At 53.5% G+C, this 20,667-nt stretch overlaps 1 protein-coding gene across 2 annotated transcripts in view; it reads left to right on the top strand.

Moving 5' to 3' along the window:
* LOC138582115 (trichohyalin-like) overlaps positions 1-20,667 on the top strand; it is a 137,288-nt gene that overhangs the window by 89,271 nt on the left and 27,350 nt on the right. For both annotated transcript variants that reach the window (XM_069653097.1, XM_069653098.1), the window contains one exon: positions 12,113-13,217. In XM_069653097.1, coding sequence (XP_069509198.1) covers positions 12,113-13,217 — 1,105 coding nt within the window. The remainder of the gene's footprint in view (positions 1-12,112; positions 13,218-20,667) is intronic.

Raw genomic sequence — 20,667 nt, 5'->3', positions numbered from 1 at the left:
AAGAGACTGGTACGAGAAAAAGTACCGGGTCCCTGACACGGCCCCCCTATGCCTCCGGGCGCAGCCTACCCCGGATTCCGTCGTCTCCACGGCAGCCAGGAAGAAAGCGGGGGGGGGTGCGGCCTCCACATCGACTTCCCCGCCGGACGGCGAGGGAAAGAAATTGGATGCTATGGGACGTAGAGTCATCTCGTCGGCAGCGACGACGATTAAAGCGGCCAACGCCTTGGCTATCGTGGCCCGCTACGACAGGGAGCTCTGGTACAAGATAGCTCCCCTGCTGGATTTTCTGCCGGACGACAAGAGGGCGGAGGCCCTGGAGATCCTGCAGGAAAGTGAGGTGGCCTCGGACCACGCCATCACCGTGGCGACGGACATCGCCGACACTGGGTTCCGCCAGCTGGGCAACGGCGTTTGCCTTCGACGTCGTGGATGGCTCAAAGCTACGGACTTCCGGCAGGACGTCCAGACCAGAGTCCTGGACATGCCCTTCGACGGGAACAACCTGTTTGGCAAGACAGTGGACGATTCCCTTCAGGCCATCAAGACGGATACTGAGACGGCCCGGGCCCTTGGAGTCCTGCAGCAACGACGGACGCCCTTTCGGAGCGGCGGAGGCAAGGGCGCCTCCAAAGGTTCCGGCGGCGGTTTCGCTTCCTACCGTCAAGCGGCCCGCTCGTCGTCGCAAGAGGCCTACAGAGGACGAGGCAAGTCTGGCGGACCCCGCCGTCGTCGCCAAGGAGGTCAAGGCGGCAAGGCCGCGTCCAAGCAGGATTGAACCGGCCGTGGGGTCGGGCCCCCACCGAAGCACCCCGGTGGGAGGCCGGCTGGCGGGCTTCGTCAGCGTGTGGGAGTCCATCTCCACCGACCTTTGGGTGCTGGACGCCCTGGCCCGGGGCCACGCGCTCGAGTTTCAAAGAAGGTGCCCGCGTGTCCCCCCCCGTGGCCAGGAAAGAACTTCACGTCCCTCAACTTCTCCTGGAGGTAAAGGCGATGCTCAGAAAGGGCGCCATCGAACTCGTCCCAAAGAGGCTTCGGGGCTCCGGAGTCTACTCGAGATACTTCCTCGTGAAGAAGAAGACGGGAGGATGGCGCCCCATCCTAGACCTGCGACGTCTGAACAAGTTCATCAAGGCGCAGAAGTTCCGGATGGTCACCCTCCAGCACGTCCTGGGTCAGCTGGAGGAAGGAGACTTCCTATCGTCGTTGGATTTGGAGGATGCCTACTTCCACATTCCCATCCTAAAGGGGCACCGAAAATTCCTCAGATTCGTGGTCCAAGGGCGTCATTACCAGTTCAAAGCCCTTCCCTTCGGACTACGGTCGGCACCCAGGGTATTCACCAAGTGCCTCGCACCGGTGGCGGCGCAGCTGCGCCGCGAGGGGATTCACGTCTACCCCTACCTGGACGACTGGCTCATCCGCGCCAAGACGAGGGAGCTCGCCGTGGTCCACACGGCAAGGACCGTCCAACTCCTTACGGACCTGGGATTCTCCGTGAACTACACCAAATCCCACCTGGTGCCCGCGCAAGTCGCACTGTTTCTGGGAGCGAGGCTCGACACAGTGTCCCGTCTGGCCTCCCCGTCGGAGGAGAGGACCAGGACCATCTTGGGCAAGGTGCAACGGATGTTGGTGGCCGACGCGGCCAAAGTGAGGTCCATCAAGTCCCTCCTCGGGATGATGTCTTCCTGCATCTACCTCATTCCCATGTGCAGGCTCCGGATGCGCCCGTTGCAAGAATTCCTGGATGCGCGCTGGATCCAGAGGACGGGCAGCTTCGAGGAAAGGATCAAGCTCGACGAGAGTTTCCGACGAGCGATACGGTGGTGGGGCACCCGCGCGCATCTGACGGCGGGCATGGACTTCCAGACCCCGGCCCACCAGGAGACTGTGACCACGGATGCCTCCCTGGAAGGGTGGGGAGCGCACACCGAAAATCTGCACGCAAGGGGACTCTGGCTCCCGACGGAGAAGTCCCTGCATATCAACGTCCTGGAGCTCCGTGCAGTGTTTTGGGCCCTCAGGTCCTTCCTTCCGTCCCTCAAGGGCAAGGTGGTGAGGATCTTCACCGACAACACCACCACCATGTTTTACATCAGGAAACAGGGCGGAACCAGGTCCCCAGCGCTGTCCAAGGAGGCGCAGGACCTGTGGCATTGGGCCGTCGCCCAAGGGATTTTTCTGGTGCCATTTCATCTGGCAGGGATAAAAAACACCGTCGCCGACTCACTCAGCAGGGAGCTGCGCTCGTGCCACGAGTGGGAACTACGGCAGGATCTGGTGGATCGCCTCTTCCGACGGTGGGGCACACCCCAGATCGACCTGTTCGCGACGGCGACGAACACCAAGTGCCGGAGGTTCGCCAGCAGGTTTCCCCAGACGAGGAGCATGGGCGATGCTTTCTCGTTCCCCTGGGAGGGCCTGTTCCTCTACGCGTTCCCTCCCTTGCCTCTGCTAATCCGGCTCGTCAACCAGCTCAAGAGGTCACGGTGCAGGATGATCCTCGTCGCACCTGCGTGGCCGAGGCAGATATGGTTCCCGGACCTTCTGGACTTGTCAGCGTCCCCGCCGATCAAGCTGCCGGCGGACGCGGATCTACTCTCCAGGGTAGGAGGCGCCATCCTCCACCACGACCCGAAGTCGCTGAACTTGCAGGCCTGGCTCCTGCAGCGCTAGAGTTTGGAGGATACGACATACCGGCCGATTGCAGAGAGGTTCTTGCAAAGGCCAGGGCGTCCTCGACTCTTAAATGCTACGGACACAAATGGAAGAGGTTCTCTGTCTGGTGCCACGCACAGAAGATTAACCCTCTACGGATTACGGCTCCCCAAGTACTGCCGTACCTGCTGACGCTGGCCAAGGCTGGTCTGGCACACGCGTCCATCAAGATTCATCTTGCTGCGATCTCCCGATACACCAGAACCACGGGGCGGACGTCCTTGTGGTCTCATCGTCTGGTGAAAGAGTTCATGAAGGGACTGTTCAGATCGTTCCCGCCGGTGAAGGCTTCGGCCCCGGCGTGGGAGCTCAACGTGGTGCTGACCAAGCTCATGGGACCTCCGTTCGAGCCTCTGCACTCGGCCCCGTTGAAGTTTCTATCGTGGAAAACAGCTTTTCTTGTGGCCATCACCTCCGCACGACGAGTGGGGGAGATCCAGGCCCTTTCCTGCAAGGCCCCGTACTTGACTTTCCACGACACGAGGGTAGTGCTCAGGACGCACCCCTCCTTCATGCCCAAGGTACCGTCGGACTTCCATCTCAACGAACCCTTGGTGTTGCCTGTGTTCTTCCCGTCGCCTTCGTCGCCGGCTGAGAGGACTTTGCACTCGCTGGATGTAGCTAGAGCGCTGAAGTTCTACGTGGACCGCACGAAGGGTTTTCAGAAGACGTCACAACTCTTTGTGAACTTTGGACCTGTCAATCAGGGGAAGGCTCTCTCGAAGGCTTCCATCTCCAGATGGCTCTCCGGCTGTATCATGTACTGTCACCGGTTGGCAAACCGACCGCTGCCGGGCCGTCCGAGAGCCCATTCCACCAGAGCGATCGCAGCTACCACGGCGTTCCTATCTGGTGTGCCCCTGCTGGACATATGCAGGGCTGCTACGTGGAGGTCGACGCACACCTTCACGAAATTCTACTGCGTCGACCGGGATTCCAGGGAGGAGTCCAGGGTCGGCCAAGCAGTGCTGCGCAACCTGTTCGCCTGAGGTGAGCCTGGTGAGGAGGTAAGATGCTTAATGTTGAGTTGATGTGATGCTTAATGTTGAGCCTTTGCCACCTCCCGTGGTTGTGCATGTGTGTACTGCTATGTATTCTTTATTCATGAGCATGTGAATCCATGCCAGACCCCATGCTGGAGAAGGAACAAGTTACTTACCTGTAACTGTTGTTCTCCAGCATGGGTCTGGCATGGATTCACATGCGAACCCTCCCGCCTACCCCTCTGCGGCTCTTCACTTGGTCATACTGCCACTTCACGTGCTTCCAAATCTGAAGATGGCTGCCGGAGGCGGTGCTTAGGTAGAGGGCAGTCATTGGCTGTGGTCAGTATGACGCAGAGACCAGTGATTGGTTATTACTACGAAAGAGATCAGAAACGAAACTGATACTGGTTTTTTCTTTACCGAGGATTCCCAGCCTGACGATGGGGAATGAGCATGTGAATCCATGCCAGACCCATGCTGGAGAACAACAGTTACAGGTAAGTAACTTGTTCCTTACACACAGTGCCCCTTCGGGTCGATCACAGCTTTAGGCCCCCTCATCTTTCTATTTTGGCTTTTCTTATTTTTTAAAGGCACCACGAGTATTTCTGGGACTCAAAAGACATGTAATAACGGTCAATTGGGATAAAAAGAATGACATTACTTTTGTCCTGTATGGCTATCAAAACATTCTCTGCTATTCCATAATAACCTCTGAGCAGATTGCAGCAATTTCAAGCAGATTACATTTTCTGAGTTTATACTTGTTAATACTGGTTTCCAGAGGCACAGAAACTTCTCCTGAACACCCGTGAAGCCATGCTTGCAAACCTAGATTCTAACTCTCCTTGATCTCTCTTCTAGCTTTGACATGGTCAACCATTCTATCCTTATAAAACAGCTCTATGATACCCTTGGCATCATGGACCGGGCACTGGAATGGCTGACCACTTTCTGCTCTAACCGCCCTTCCCAGTTACAACTGGGCCCTTTCTCCTCCACCACCTCACTCTCTACCTACGGCGTCCCCCAGGGCTCTATACTATCGCTGTAGCTTTTTAATATCCATCTCGCCCCACTTGCTCACCTGATCTCTTCCTTCTCTCCCCATTTCCAGTGTTATGCTGATGAGACACAGCTCTCCTTCAAACTTCCCTCTACTACCTCATCTTCTTCCTCCCTCATCCCTGATGCCTGACCGCCATCCAGGCATGGTGTGCAGCGAATTATCTCTGTCTTAATGCCACTAGGACGGAGATCCTTCTCAATGGGACTCCTGCGCCCTAATTCCCTCCTGCCCTCTGGCAGCCCTCCCAGGGCCCTCTACCCTCACCATCCTGTGATGCCAAAAACCTTGGCGTCATCTTTGACTCCGCTCTCTCCTTCACCCCTCACATCTCGGACCTTGCCAAGGCGGCCCCCTTCCAGCTTCACCTCCTTTCTCCTCTTCCTCACCTTTACCCAGAAGAACAAGTTACTTTCTTACCTGGTAATGTTCTTTCGATGGGATGGTCCAACGACGTATTCCATATCTATGACAGTAATGTCCACAGCTGTGCTACTTTGGAAAATTTTCGGCGTCTGCGTCCTGCTCACGATGACGTCGATACGCCGTCCTCGAGGACCTCCTCCGACGGCCGAAGTCATCCGATGTTACAAGTAGGACGCACGACGCCCATAGCCTCAGTTATAGTTTTTTTCCCAGAACGTGTGGCACCAGTCTTCTGCCAGCCAGACCACCCAAAGCCTTGCGACAACGTAAGCTGCAATCGCACAAGAAATTCTGTAGCGGGGAAGGCAGGGAGAAAGCGATATGGAATACGTCGCCGGACCGTCCAATCGAAAGAACGTTACCAGGTATGAAAGTAACTTGTTCTTTGAAGGGATTGGGTCCTCCGACGTATTCCATATCTATGACAGACTCCCAAAGCAGTACAAGGAGGTGGGAAAAAAATTTAGAAAATACAAATTTAGAATGCCCAATCAAATTGCAGAGTAAAGGACCGTCTTGCCAAAGGCCAGATCCTTCCCATGGATAGAATCAAGGGAATAGTGACGTACAAATGTATGGACCGAAGCCCAAGTGGCTGCATCACAGATGTTACGAATAGGGACACCCCTCTGCAGGGCAGTAGAGGCAGCCATACTCCTGGTAGAATGGGCCCGCAAGCCAGCCGGAGGGTCCTTACCCGCCAAGCGGTAACACTCAGAAATAGCCAGAATAATCCAGCAAGACAAAGTCTGTTTCGTCACAGCCTGTCCCAAACGCCTTCCAGTGTAACCAATTAAGAGTTGATCGTCCACTCTGACCCGGGACATGCGAGAAATGTAGAAACTCAAAGCTCTCCGAGGATCAAGCCTATGGAGCGTCTCCTCGTCCTTACCAGGATGCGGAGGAGGATAAAATGCCGGAAGAACAACCTTCTGGCTCAAATGAAACTCCGACACCACTTTCGGAAGAAAGGAAGGACGGACTCGAAGGACAACCCTGTCCTTATGAAACACAGTGAAGGGTGGCTTAACTGAAAGTGCCTGTAACTCACTCACTCTGCGAGCATAAGTAACCGCAACCAAAAGAAACTTAAAAACAAGGTTCAAATCCCAACCGGGCACCTGGAAAGGCGACGGAGGGAACACATTAGTGAGCCCTTTCAGAAACTGCGAAATTAAAGGAATTTTAAAATAAGAACACTCCTCAGACAAGCGCTTAAAGATAGACAGCGCCGCCAGGTAACCTTTAATGGTACCCACTTGCAGAAGAAAGCAAAAAAAAACAGAACCACAGGAATGTCACAAGAAAAAGGATCCATATTCTTGACCCTGCACCAGTCGCAGAACTTCCTGCAGCGGCAACGGTACAGGGACTTTGTTGCAGGCCTTCTGGCCGAAAGCAACACCTCCATCACGTCTTCAGGCAGGTCCCAATCCTTATACCTCAACCTTTCAGAAGCCAAGCGTGAAGATTGAGGGATCCGACCTCTGGATGGAGAACCTGACCACCCCCTCCCGTGAGAGCAGATCGTCTCGGTAGGGAATACGACGCAGAGGGCAGATGGATAAGTCGAGAAGGTCCGGGTACCACGTCCTCCGGGCCAACGCCGGAGCAATGAGGATCATCCGGGAACCAAACCTCCGTAACCTCTGCATTACTTGCGGGATGACGGGGACTGGAGGAAACACGTACAGCAGTGGGAAGGACCACTCCACCACGAACGTGTCCCCTAAGGCTCCTTTTGGAGGGAATTCCTGCGAGCAGAACCTTTCCCACTTCCGGTTGACACTGGAGGCGATCCACCTGAGGGGTCCCCCAAAGGGCGAAAATGTCCATGAGAATCTCCTGAGCCAACTCCCACTCGAGAGATCGCTCTCTGCCTGCTCAGAGCGTCCGCCGTCTCGTTTTCGTCTCCGGCCAGATGAACTGCCGAGATCGAAATCTCCTGCTGGATGGCCCAGAACCAGAGCTGCATCGCCTCCCTGCACAGAGGAAGTGACCCTGCCCCCCCCTTTTGTTGAGGTAGTGCATCGCCACTGTGTTGTCCGTCAGGATCAGGACATTCTTTCCTCGCACAGTCGGCAGAAAAGCCTTCAGGGCAAGCCTGATGGCCCTCAGCTCCAACAGATTGATATGGAGTCTGGACTCCGACGGAGACCAATGACCGCTGACCGTCAGCCCGTTGGCATGAGCTCCCCATCCCGTGAGGGATGCATCCGTCACGACCGTCACCTCTGGCCAGGGTAGCCAAAACGGAGCCCCCTTCATCAGATTGCCTTCAACGGCCAACCACAGAAGATCCTGGGCGACCGAGGACGGCACCTGAATGGGGTCCAACATCCTGCCAGAGGACTGTGACCACTGCATCTTGAGTGCCCATTGCAAAGATCTCATCCGCAGTCGAGCCTCTGGCACCAGAAGAATGCAGGATGCCATGAGGCGGAGCAACCTCAAGAATTCGAACGCCGAGATCGTCTGGGCAAGTTGAAACTTGTTCACCATCTGCTGAATTTGATGAGCCCTAACCTGTGGAGGAAAACACTGCCCCAGGGACATGTCGAACACTGCTCCGATGTACTGGAGCCGCTGAGTCGGTGTCAAATGGGACTTCATGTTGAGGGAGAAGCCCAGCCTGTGGAGGGAGTGGCAGGTGACAGACAGATGATCCAGAACTTGCTCGGGAGAGCGCGCCCTGATCAAACAGTCGTCCAGGTAGGGGTAGACGTGAATCCCCCCTTGCCCGAGATGCACTGCCACCACTACCATGAGCTTGGTGAAAACCCTCGGGGCGGAGGTCAATCCGAACGGCAGGACCCGAAACTGAAAGTGCGAGTCGCCAACCGCGAACCTCCGGTATTTCTTGTGCTTTGGATGGATCGGCACATGAAAATAACCATCCTTGAGGTCTAGAGACACCAACCAGTCCTGAAGTTGAAGGGCCTGGAGGACTTGAGAGAGAGTAACCATCTTGAACTTGTCCTTCCTGAGGAGTTTTTTCAAACCGCGCAAGTCCATGATGGGTCTCAATCCCCCGTCTTTCTTGGAAAACAAAAAAAAAGGGGAATACCATCCCTTGATCCTCTCTGCTACAGGCACCAGTTCTATGGCACCTTTCTCCAGCAGGGATTGAATTTCCTGCGCAAGGAGCGGATCCGGACTCTTCAAAGAGCGATTCCCCGGTGGATTGTCGTGAGGCCTCTGCCGGAAAGGAAGACCGTAGCCGTGGGCTATGATCTCCAGAACCCACACATCTGAAGTAATGGCACGCCACTCTACAAGATGCTGCACCAGCCTTCCCCCAACCGGCGAACCATGGGACATGGCCTCATGACTGAGCAGAGGCGGCGTTGCCTGAGGGCAAAGAGGCAACAGCTTGCGCGGCCTTTGCACCTCGAGTGCCTTGTTTTCCACCTCTGGCACTCCTTCGGTTGCCCCTATGACTGGCAGCTCCTCTCGATCTACCAAAGGACGAGTAATGAAACGAACCTCCCCTCCATTGCTGTCCCCTAGGACGAAAAGGTGGAGGTTGGTGGATTGCAGCGCCTAGCGACTTCGCTGCAGCCTTCGAGGTCTTTCGTCAGCCTTGTTGCCAAAAAGATGTACACCGGGAAAGGGCATGTTGAGGAGTCGAACTTGCACATCAGGAGCAAACCCCGACTTCAGCAACCACGCAAACCTGCGTATCACGGTGCTTGTCGCCATGGACCAGCTACGCAATCAACCATGTCCAGACCCGATTGAATGGCCTCACACATGGCGTCCTTGCCATCCTGCACGATAGCCAGGAAACCATCCCGTTCTTCCCCCTCGGGAATGTGATCAGCCGCCAATGAAATACAGTTCCACAGAGTGTGTGTGAAACGAGACAAGGCACAAACGGAGTTGGCAGCCTGAAGCGCCATACCCCCCGAAGAAAAGACCTTCGCCCAGCCATCAAAACGTTTGTCGTCCCTATCAGGAGAGATGGTAGGGTACGACACCTGTTTCGCAGGGGCCGTAGCCGCCTGTACCACCAAACTCTCCGGAGTAGGGCGAGTGTTCAAGTAGCCGGGGTCGCCACATGCCGGGCGATACTTCTTTGGCTAGGACCTGCACACCGCCGGGAGACTCTCCGGAGCAGTCCAAGCCACAGCCACCCTTCGCTGCAAAGCCATGTGAAATGGCAGCACGGGTCAGTTGGAGGACCCTGATCCAAGATATCAGTCAGGTCATCCTGCTGAAAATCCCCAGGTGGGGCAGACCAACCCAGGTACTTGGTGACCCTCGACATGAGGCGCCGATAGGAAGAGTCGGCATGAGTGCCAGGCTCAGGTCTCCCAAACTCCACCTCCGGAGAGGTGTCGAGACCACTGGCGTTGTGTAACGACTGTCTCAAGTCCTCCAGTTGACTCTGCCCCGACACAAGGGCATCAGGAACCAAGCCAGGGACCTCCCCAACATCAGGTCCCTCCTCCACCTCATAAATATATTCCAAAGGCTGGAAAGAAGGAAGAGACAAAGGTACAGAGACATGTTTAGCATTAGCCAAACCTTTCCTGGGCGGTTCCACATGCCACGGGGAACTCCCGACAAAGCCGCCTCGAAAGGCGTCAAGTGAAACAGCGTCGACGTCGAGTGGAGCGATGTCGAGCGTGGCGCAGACAGCATCGACGGCTTCGACACCGATCTCGAGGGCAGAGCCCCGATCGTGTCCTTCGACAACCGGGGCGTCAACGACTTCCTCGAAGGCGAAGCCTCGAGTGAGTCCATCGACGACCTCGGCGTCGACGTCTTCTTAGAAGACTTCACAGGTGCACACGGGCTCGACAGGGACCTGGAACGGGCATGGTGAGAACGATTCCCCTTGTCCGAGCAGGACCTCTCCCGCGAATCGTGCTGACCACCCGAGCCCGAAGGCGTGCGGGTGGTGTCTCTCGACCGGACACGGCCGACCCCACTCGGAGGCGCAGCCGGACGAGTGCCCTGCGATTCAAGAACCGCAAGCATTTTCTTGCCGAAGGAAGCCCACTCCTCCGGCGTCGCATGCTTGGAAGGATATGCGACCCGCCGATGGGCGGAGTCCTCGGAAGAGGACGGGGAAGGTGACCAATGACGGCGCTTCCGGGCATGCCTCGAAGAGGCAGAGGAGTGGCGGGACCGACTCCCGGACCGAGACCTACCAGACCCCCGACGACAATACAGAGAGTCATCCCTCGAATGATCCGTCGAAAGGCCAGCATACCTCGATTTCCGGGGCTTAGACACCTTACCTACCGTCAACAACTTCTTGCGCTCCCACAAGGCTTTGGACGTGAGCGACTGGCAGTCGACACAGTCCGTGTCGTGGGCCTCCCCGAGGCACCAGAGGCAGGCATCGTGCGAGTCCGTCACCGACATCTTGGACCCACAGTACCCACATTTCTTAAAGCGTCCGGGCTTTAAGAAATGTGGGTACTGTGGCAGACGCGGTAGACATCTTCACGAGGATGAAGTAGAAATCCAAACGAACAGGTTCGAAGAACCGCAGAAGAACAAACTCCAAAGAGTCAAGGCGCACCGAGATCTCCGAAGCGAACACGTTCGCGGAGAAAACGGAACTGAGGCTATGGGCGTCGTGCGTCCTACTTGTAACATCGGATGACGTCGGCCGTCGGAGGAGGTCCTCGAGGACGGCGCATCAGCGCAGGACGCAGACAACTTTCAGAATCAGCACAGCTGTGGACATTACTGTCATAGATATGGAATACGTCGGAGGACCCAATCCCTTCGAAGCTCAATATCTACAGAGCTCTGGTCCTTTCTAGGCTGGAGTACTGCCACAGCCTCTTCCTCAATCTCCCCCTTTCCCCCCTACGGCCTCTCCAGCTAATCCAGAATAGGGATGCAAGACTTATCCTTGGCCTCAAGCCTAAGGACTGCATCTCTCCAGCCCAGAAAAACTCTTCATTGGCTACCGGTGGCCGCAAGGATTAAATTCAAGACCCTCTGCATCACCCACAAGGCTTTCTGGGTCCTGGGACCACGCTATCTCCAACTTTTCCTCCCTAAATGTGTCACTGCTAGAGCCCTCTGACAAGCAGAGAGTTGGAAGAGCAAACACTTCTCAAAGCGGAGAGCAGGGGCATGTCTCGCTCTTCGGCTGGTGCCTCTCTTTAGAAAACCCTGCCTGCCCCTCTCAGACTTCAGTCGGACCTCCTTAAGTTCCGGAAGCTGCTCAAATCCCTGCTTTTCTCTACCTTGTTCACTCTTTCCATTGCCTGCTAATCACCCCACTGCCGCTGAGACTGGTGGCCTGGTACCTTCATGAATCTCACATGTCCCAGGCCTTCCTCCCATTCAACACCAGCACCCTCCCCCTTCAGCAATGCACTTGCGGGTCCCCTGGGGATTCCTCCACCGTAGTACTTAACCAGTGGTCTCCTCCCTTTGGCCCCCATTGCACTTGCCTCCAGGCTCCCTCCAGCACCTGTCCATACCCTTGCTTACCCTTGCTCCCTCCGTTCCCTACTCCTGCACGCTCTTCACTGCACTTGCACTTCCGAATGTCACAAGGCCCAGTAGGACCACGATGTATATTCACTGTTTTGCCACTGTTATTTACTCCCCATGTTCCCTTCCCATTTCTATTTGTGGCGCCTTGAAACACCATTCTGTTTTATAGACGCTAACAAATGCTCAATAAATCAAATCCCATTTTGTTTCAGCATGTCATGTGGTGCTGCAGATGAGCCGTGTATGTTTAAGAATCAGGCATACAATATGCACCTTATGTCTTGCCCTAGAATGTCAAAACACACATCTTTATTTCCCGATTTCTTGTCCTCCCAACACCCCGATATTGTGCTCTGCATAGCGAGTATCACAGATTTAAATGATTTTAATGACAATTTCTGAAAGGTGTATCACCTATCAATTGTCTTTTTTCTATTGGCAGAGAGAGGGAAAACAGAGAATGAATTACCGAAAACGAAAATAACGGGAGAGCAGGAGAATCAGAAGGAAGATAGTCAAATGAAGAGTCCTGAAACAAAGGAGTCAATGGAAACGCATAAAAGGGAAGCGAAGAAAGAAAAAGAAATACAGGGCTATGAGAGAGGAGAGTCAACAGCGAAACAGACAAGTAACGAGACAATAGCAGGAAAGGAAAAGGAGGACAAGGTGTATCGCATAGCATTGCAGACGACAGTCAGACCATTTGAGAAGCAGAGAAGAGCCCAGGAACTTCACAGAAAAAAAATAGAAGAACTGGAGAGAGAACAAACACAAGAGAAACTAGAAATGCAGAAAAAAGAGGAGAACTTACAGAGGAAGATACAAGAAGAATTGGAACATCAAAGAAGTGAAGTGGCCCTGAAGGAGGAGAAAGTAAAAGAGGATTTGAAAAGACAGGAAATGGACAGACAGAAAATAGAAAATGCAAAACTAGACATACATGGAGTACAGCTTGAACTGCAAAGAGACAGAAGAAAAGAGGAACATTATGAACAGGAAAGAGAGGAGGAAATGCACATGAAGAGAATAGAAGAAGAACTGGAGAGACAGAAAAGAGAGGAAGCTCTAGAGGAACAAAAACATCAAAAGGAACTAGAAAAAACGGAAAAAGAGATGGAGCACATGGAAGAGGAACTAGCGAGAAAGACAACGGAGTGGCAACGTCAGAGAGAGATACAAGATCAGCGACTGGCAATGCAAAAAAGACAGTTGAAACTTGCAAGACAGGAAAGAGAAGAGAAACAAAAACGGGAGGAGGAATACCGGAGACAGAAATTGGAAGAGGAAGCTCAGAGAAAAAAGGAAGAGGAGCTGCACAGACAGCAGATAAAAGAACGAGAGGAAGTTGAGAGAAAAGAACTGGAAAAGCAGACCATTGAGAGGCAAATACAGAGACAAAAATTACAACAGCAACTGGAGGACCAGAAAAGAGAGCATGAGAAGCAAAGGCAAAAACGCGAACAGGAAAGAGAGTTGCAGAGAAGAAAACGTGACATGGAAAGGCAGAAACGAGAAAAGGAACTGATGATGCAAAGAAAAGAGAAAGAGTAAGTACAGTAAAAGAAATAAACATCTCCGAGGCAGCAGTGTAATTGATTAAAAAAAGAAGTCCTAGCAGCTATGACAAATACCATGAGCCATATTTAGCAATAGGGACCATGGCCATATGCAGGCACACAATAGGTCCGGGCATCCAATTAAGAAAAAATAATGCATTTCCCATGCACGTGCAAAAACTGCTGCTGCCTCACTGAACGTGTTTCCACGTGTACCTGCCCGGCTGTCTTTGGAAAGGGTCTAGGCACCCCACCCCCTGCTCCCCGCCCTCTGCAGGAGAGTGCAGTGTGTGACACTACCACACCCATGTGGTGGTTCCCAGGGTGTCTTTAGGGTACCCTATGCCCACCCCCAAAGGGTGTCTGGTGTGCTCCGAACGTAAACCACTTCCTGGATGGTGGACCTTCCAAGCAGACCCCCAGATCCTCATAAGTTGCACACAGACTTCTGTAATATTATCACATGCTCTAATAAATTGAATTTCTGTATTTGCATGCAGCAGTTTCAAGGAGCACCCACTAAACAGATGCCAGACATACTGTATTACAGAAGGAGTCTTCCGGGATAATGGCATTACATGCTATTTGCACTGGAGAAACATAGCTGTCAACAGTGCGCTAGAAGCTCATAAAAAAGGCAAGCCTGTAGCAGGGCATACACTGACAGTAGAACACAGGAATTAGGTAAAGGTTTTCGTACAAACACAGCATGCTGATGTGACCAGACATGACCATGTGTGCTGCCTGCCTCAGAGAGCGAGGGCTACAACTGTCAACACTACAAATCACCTGCTTGTAAATAGTGTCTAGCATTCACACCTGAAGGCGTACACCTGAGAGAAAGCCCAGGAAGCGACTTGTGTACGTTTCATGTGGTAGTCCCTCTGATCTGGTGGCTGCCAGACTGAATGGGGGTTGTATTCCCTCCCTAGCCCCAATTTCTCATATAACTGGGGGATCTGCTCTCCTACCATGTAGCACATGGGAACGAGTCACAGTGCGGCAGACGATGCCAACCCAAATACTGAGCCTCTGGACAGTGGCAGCTGAGTGCTCAGCACCAAGTAGCAATTGGCTCAAGCAAATAAGCGGTAGAAGTGTCTTGGGGCTAGCACTGCACAAGTAGAAGATGGGTGGATTAAAATGAGCTCCAAGTCTGGCTAATAGACACATTGCACTGTAACCTCGTTAGACTAATAAAAATGCGAACTGAAAAGAAGGCTATCAACCCCCAGGTTGCGACCCCCCTTTCACTGAACATCTTTTGAAACTTGTTGCCTATTTACATAGGCAACATGCACACCTAATAGTGATGGGCGCTCTCAACCTAAACTTCAACTCGCCTCCTCCCTCCCCATTGCCCGTTTTCTTCTGCGCTATGAATGACATGGGCCCGAGTCAGTTGGAACTGGAGCCCATGGATATATTAGATAATGCACTTGATTTGATCTTTTCTGTCAAGCCAATTGTCGCTGTGTATCCTTCCTGGCATTTGATGTGGTCAGACCACTTCACCGTCCCTTTTACCCTACTGGAGACAAGCCCACTCTCAAGCACAGCTGGCATAAGGCATCGAGGGAAGATTTGATTTCCTCAATTCAAAGCAAATGTAACATTACTGAGTCAGTTGACTTCTGCATTCTGACTAGTCCGAGTCAGTCGCTGACCATCTTGCTCTCCTGAAACCCAAGAAAGCCCCTCAGATCCATGGTTCTCTGAAGCTTTGAAATCCATCGTCTTAAACAAAGGGAGGCAGAACGCTAATGGTGGATCGATTACTCCCCGGCTGCCAGGCTGAGATTTCAATTAGTCACTAAACATTATCAAAGCTTCCTTTTATACTGACAAAGTCGCCAAATCTCTGAACCAGCCTAAGGCACTGTTCTCTCTGGTTCACTCTCTCTCTTCCAACACTAGTCCATTGGCGGAGGGGGAGGTGGGGGGGGGGGCTCTTTCCACCTCGGACTGTTCAATTCTGTCAGTTCTTCATTCAACAAAATGTACGATATTAGGAGTTTTATCTCCTCAGCAGGTCTGGCTGCCAACCTCACACCAGCCTTAGTGTCTGGCCAGGCCCAGGCTTGTACTTGGTCTCTTTCTGGTTTTCGCACCAGATGACATCCTTGTGGCTACGCTGCATCTAAAATCTTTTCCAGTGGACGCTATACCGCTAGATGTCATCAAAGAGATGTTGACTATAGATCCACAGGTATCTGACACAGTGAACTTTTCTTGTTCACCTGGCCTCATCCCGGCTGAGCTGAAACATGCCCTGGTTACACCGCTTCCAAAAAAACTTTTATAGATCCAACTGTTCTTTCTCACTTCCGTCCCATTTCCCTTCTGTCCTTTCTCATGAAACTGCTGGAAGCGCTCATCTCTCCTCCTTTCTTGATGAGTCCGGAATCTTTGACCCTTTTCAGTCAGGCTTCCACCCAGTCCATGGGACAAAGTGCACTGATTCTCCTTGACTTGTCAACGTCTTTTGACACGGTTGAACATTCCGTCCTGATTGGCTACCGTGCTTCCGCCGGTCTCTCCGGCCGGGTGTTGGACTGGTTCATGTCTTTACTGGTTGATGGGGGCCAAACTCTGGCCCCCTCCTCTTTCTGTTCCCCCTTTCACTCCTCATCTTCCAGGCTGTAAATGCAACTATCATCTGCTCCCAGGACCTCCCCTGCTACTCGAATTTGGATGACGCCCAAATTATCCAGCTCGATTTTTCTCAGTCATAGCGTCTCGGCTTAGGGGTTTGTCTGGCAGCCGTAGCAGGGTGGATGGGCAGAAACTGACAAATTGAATGGGGAGAAGACAGAGGTCTTGGTGGTTGGACCCTCTTCTGCTTCCCCTTTTTCGCCATCTCATTTTTGGACTTCCTCTTTCTGACCTCCAGAACTGGGCCTACTACCCTTACCCGTTTTGGTAGGGAAAAAACTTAGTTTCAAGTTCTCCGTTTCTTGATCCAACAAAGCCCAGGTCAGTGCAGTTTATCAGACCGCCCATCTTAAACTACACATTTTGCGGAAAGTCCTTCCATTTCTTCTGCCCCATCTTTGGGCACCAGTTGTTGCGGCACTTTTTCTGAGCTGCATCGACTACTGTAATTCCCTCTACTTGGCTCAACCACTTTAACTCACTATACTTCAACTACTGCAAAGTCTGGCAGCCAGGGTGGCTACTGGGACCCCCCCTATGGATCTCATTTTAAAAATTCTTTTTTTTATTTATTCTGCATTTGGCTAAAAACAAACCTTAAGCACCAATTTAACAAAAAAGAATCAGTTACATGTAATTATTTAATACAATATAAAAAAAGAAATTACCAACAAGGAATAAAATAAAATTAATAATTGATTTAACAATTCACCAGAGTAAGGCATGATGTAAAATAAAACATTAAAACATGTAGAATTATAAAATGATTCATGTTACTTAAATCTTTAAAATATACAAAGTCCCAGCGTACAAATGAGTGATTGTGAGCTCCTTCAGGTTTCCTGTTATTATTGCATGTGCCACTTTAGTTTGCCACTGATATTTGGAGCAAGGAAGGAGGGATAATACCACCTTCCAAACATGAAAAGCAGCAGAGGCTATGACCAAGGATTCATCAATACAGATACTGCTCTAGAAGAAGTCAGATTCAATGAGCCTTATTGTTAACTGCCAGATGTAAATAACTTTTTACATATTGGTGTCTTAGCTTTGGACAGGCATTTAAGACATGGCGAGCCGTTTCAATTCTTAAATTGCAAATGCGGCAAGTCCGGTCTTTGTGTTGTAGACCGAGCCATCTACCAGTGTATTTACGCGCGAGTAAAATGTTGAAGCGTAGGTAGTTAATAAATCTACGAGTTTGTAAGGAACTCTGAGAGGTTTCACTTCTGCTGAGTTCACTCCATTGTCTGACAGTACCCAACCATCTCTTGTTTAAGTCACTCTGTACTGTGGGTGCGGAATGCCTTCGAGATACGTTTCTTCCTTACTGTCCCACTCCTGCTCTACATTCTCAGAACACTCGGTTGATCTTGAGCCTCCACTTTCGTCTGGCTAGGTTTGGTGGCCGCTCTTTCTCGGGCTCTGCTTCCAGACACTGGAATTATTTACCTCCTGTGCTTAGGGCCGTGAACGATCATTCCCAGTTTAGGCATCTGTTAAAAACCTATTTCTCCAGCATGGGGTCTGGCATGGATTCACATGCTCATGAATATTCCCCGTCAGGCTGGGAATCCTCGGTAAAGAAAAATCAGTATCAGTTTTGTTTCTGATCGGTCTTTCGTAGTAGTAACCAATCACTGATCTCTGCGTCATACTGACCACAGCCAATGACTGCCATCTCCCTAAGCCCCGCCTCTGGCAGCCATCTTCAGATTTTTACCGCACGTTCAAGTGTTGGGAGTCCTCGTGCTTAGCTCTCGAGCTTTTGCTGCGTTTTCGCGCTTTTTCAGGTGAATTTTCACATTTTTCGGTTAATCGAGCCTCAAGCTCCACCGTTTCTACTCCCATTAACGGGTACCCGTTGCGGGATTTTCCTACGCCCCTCAAGGGTGAAGATTTCGTCGAATCAACCTTTTGGAGGATTCCAGAAGATTTGCGGCCTACTTCGAGATGGCCCAGGACGCGAGTTCGTCACCCGGACCCAAGCTGTTTCGCAGCTGCCCTGGATGCGGGCTGCAGAATGTGTTTAAGGAGGACGAACATTCGCGATGCCTCTACTGTCTTCACGGGGACAAGACTCATGTAGAGAAGGACTGCCAGTTCTGCAAGAACTTGTCGGAGCGGACCATGAGGGACCGTCGATCCCGTCTCGCCAGCTGGTTCGAGAAGGGCTCAACGGGTGAGAAGAAGAAGAAAGGGTCCGAGCGGACTTCTAAGTCCTGTGCGGGCACCCCGGCGACGGGGGCCCAACACCAGGCCAACCACCGCAAGTCCGCTGGCTCCGGGAGCGCCGAAAGGTCGGGCTCTTCGGTCGCCAGGCAGGGCGCACTTTCTCCGGCACCGTCAACCACGAGCCAGCGCTCCGGTTCGGGGAAGAGGAAGTCTGAGACCCCGGGTAAGCTTCGGGAGAAGCCCCGTCCGATCTCGGGAGAAGGGGAGCGAGGCGTCGCCCCTCCCCCTAAGGAGAAGGCCCGGGACGCACCTAAGGTGGTGAAGGCCCCTACCCAGCAGGCAAAGGCCTCTATCGAGGCGATTGCGGCGACTCTGGCCAAGCCGGCAGAGACCCTGCCAGCAGAGACTGCCTCCGGGACTAGAGTTTCCCTGCCGCCAAGGAGGGAATCCTCTTTTCAGCCCATCGTCATGGCCACCATGATGGAAGAAGCGAGGGGGGGCACGGTAGCCTCCTCGAGCTCGGAGTCAGCCTCGGAGGAGGAACTGACCGTGGCCTCGAGGAATCTCGAAGTCCAATTCGAGAAGGTACGATCCCATAAGGAAGACCCTCGGGAGATAACCGAGGAAGACGACGAGGGCGAGGAAGAGCAGCCTTCCCATCCGGTGCAGCCGCAACCTAGGCCTCAGGATAGCTCGGCAGCCATTTTGTCTGCGATCCAGTCCTTATGCTCTGAGATAAGGACGAGATTACCACGGCCCAGGCCGGAGGACCCGCAACCTGGCCCGTCGGGAAGTCCTCAGAACAAACGACGGAGGACCCAACCCTCTCCTCCACTCGCCCCCGTAAGGCCTACTGTTCCCTCCTCATCCTCCCATGAGTCGGGAGATGACGGTGCAGTGGGCTCGACGACAGGTTCTGAGGGCGACGACGACGACGGAATGGGTCTCCCGTCTTACGGGCCTCTCCGCCCGACGAGACTGGCTCGTTCCACGCCATGATCGCCAGGCTGTCCGAATTGTTCCAGCTCTGCAAGGAGGAGCAGAAAAAGGAAGGTTTCCTCTATCAGCACCAGGAGGCCAAGAGGAAGACTGCCATCGCGGTGCCTCTAATCGATGACATCTGGGAGGAGGGCCTGTCGGTACTCAAGAACCCCTTCACGGCACCAGCCAAACGGGACCGGTACGAGAAGAAGTACCAGGTCCCCGAGACCGCTCCCCTGTGTCTCAGGGCCCAGCCAACGCCAGACTCGGTCGTCTCGGCGGCGGCGAAGAAAAAAGCGGCGGGGTCAGGAGCCTCAACGTCGAATTCCCCTCCAGACAGCGAGGGTAGGAAGTTGGACGCCATGGGGCGACGGGTCATTTCGTCGGCGGCGACGACGATCAAAGCGGCCAACGCCCTGGCGATCGTGGCCCGGTATGACAGGGACCTCTGGTTTAAGATGGCCCCCATATTGGACTTCCTACCGGACGACAAGAGGTCCGAGGCCCTGGATATACTTCAAGAAGGCGAGGTGGCGTCGGAACATGCCATAACAGTGGCAACCGATATTGCCGATACCGGGTTCCGCCAGCTGGGCAACAGAGTTTGCCTACGACGACGGGGTTGGCTCCGAGCGACCGACTTCCGTCAGGACGTCCAGCCAAGGGTGTTGGACATGCCGTTCGACGGCAGAAACTTGTTCGGGAAGGAGGTGGACGAATCCCTCCAAGCCATAAAGACGGACACGGAGATGGCCCACGCCCTAGGAGCCCTTCAGCAACGACGGCCCTTTCGGAGCTCCGGAGGCAGACAGGGGGCCTCCAAGGGATCCAGCGGTGGCTCGTCATCTTACCGCCAGGCGGCACGCTCCTCGTCTCAGGAGGCCTACAGGTGTCGCGGCAAGCAGGGAGCGCCTCGCCGCCGTCGGCAAGGTGGCCAGGGCGGCAAGGCCACCACCTCCAAGCAGGACTGAACCGGCCGTGGCCTCGGGCCCCCACCGAAGCACCCCGGTGGGAGGCCAGCTGACGAATTTCGTCGGCGTGTGGAATCCATCTCCACCCAGGTTGGGTGCTGAATACCCTGGCAAGAGGACACTATCGAATTCCTGAAGAAGTGCCCTCACGTTCCACCTGTGGCCAGGAAGGAAAATCACGTCCAGCAACTGCTGTTGGAAGTACGGGCGATGCTCAGGAAAGGCGCCATCGAGCTCGTCCCGAAGAGGCTCCGGGGCGTACTCAAGGTACTTCGTCAGGAAGAAGACGGGCGGCTGGCGCCCCATCCTGGACCTTCGTCGTTTGAACAAATACATCAGGTCACAAAAGTTCAGGATGGTCACCCTCCAGCACGTGCTGGGACAGCTGGAGGAAGGCGACTTTCTATCGTCGTTGGACCTGGAGGATGCATACTTCCACGTTCCCATCCTCAGAAGTCACTGAAAGTTCCTCAGGTTCGTCGTCCAGGGACTCCACTACCAATTCAGAGCACTGCCGTTCGGATTGAAGTCGGCCCCCAGGGTCTTTACCAAGTGCCTAGCACCTGTGGCGGAGCGGCTGCGCCTGCAGGGGATTCACGTCTACCCCTACCTGGATGACTGGCTCCTCCCCTCAAGGACGAGGGAACTCGCTGTCGAAC

The sequence above is a fragment of the Ambystoma mexicanum genome, chromosome 3q (genome assembly GCF_040938575.1).
Source record: "Ambystoma mexicanum isolate Mex_15411 chromosome 3q, UKY_AmexF1_1, whole genome shotgun sequence".
NCBI lineage: Eukaryota > Metazoa > Chordata > Amphibia > Caudata > Ambystomatidae > Ambystoma > Ambystoma mexicanum.
This window is presented reverse-complemented; position numbering and strand designations above follow the sequence as displayed.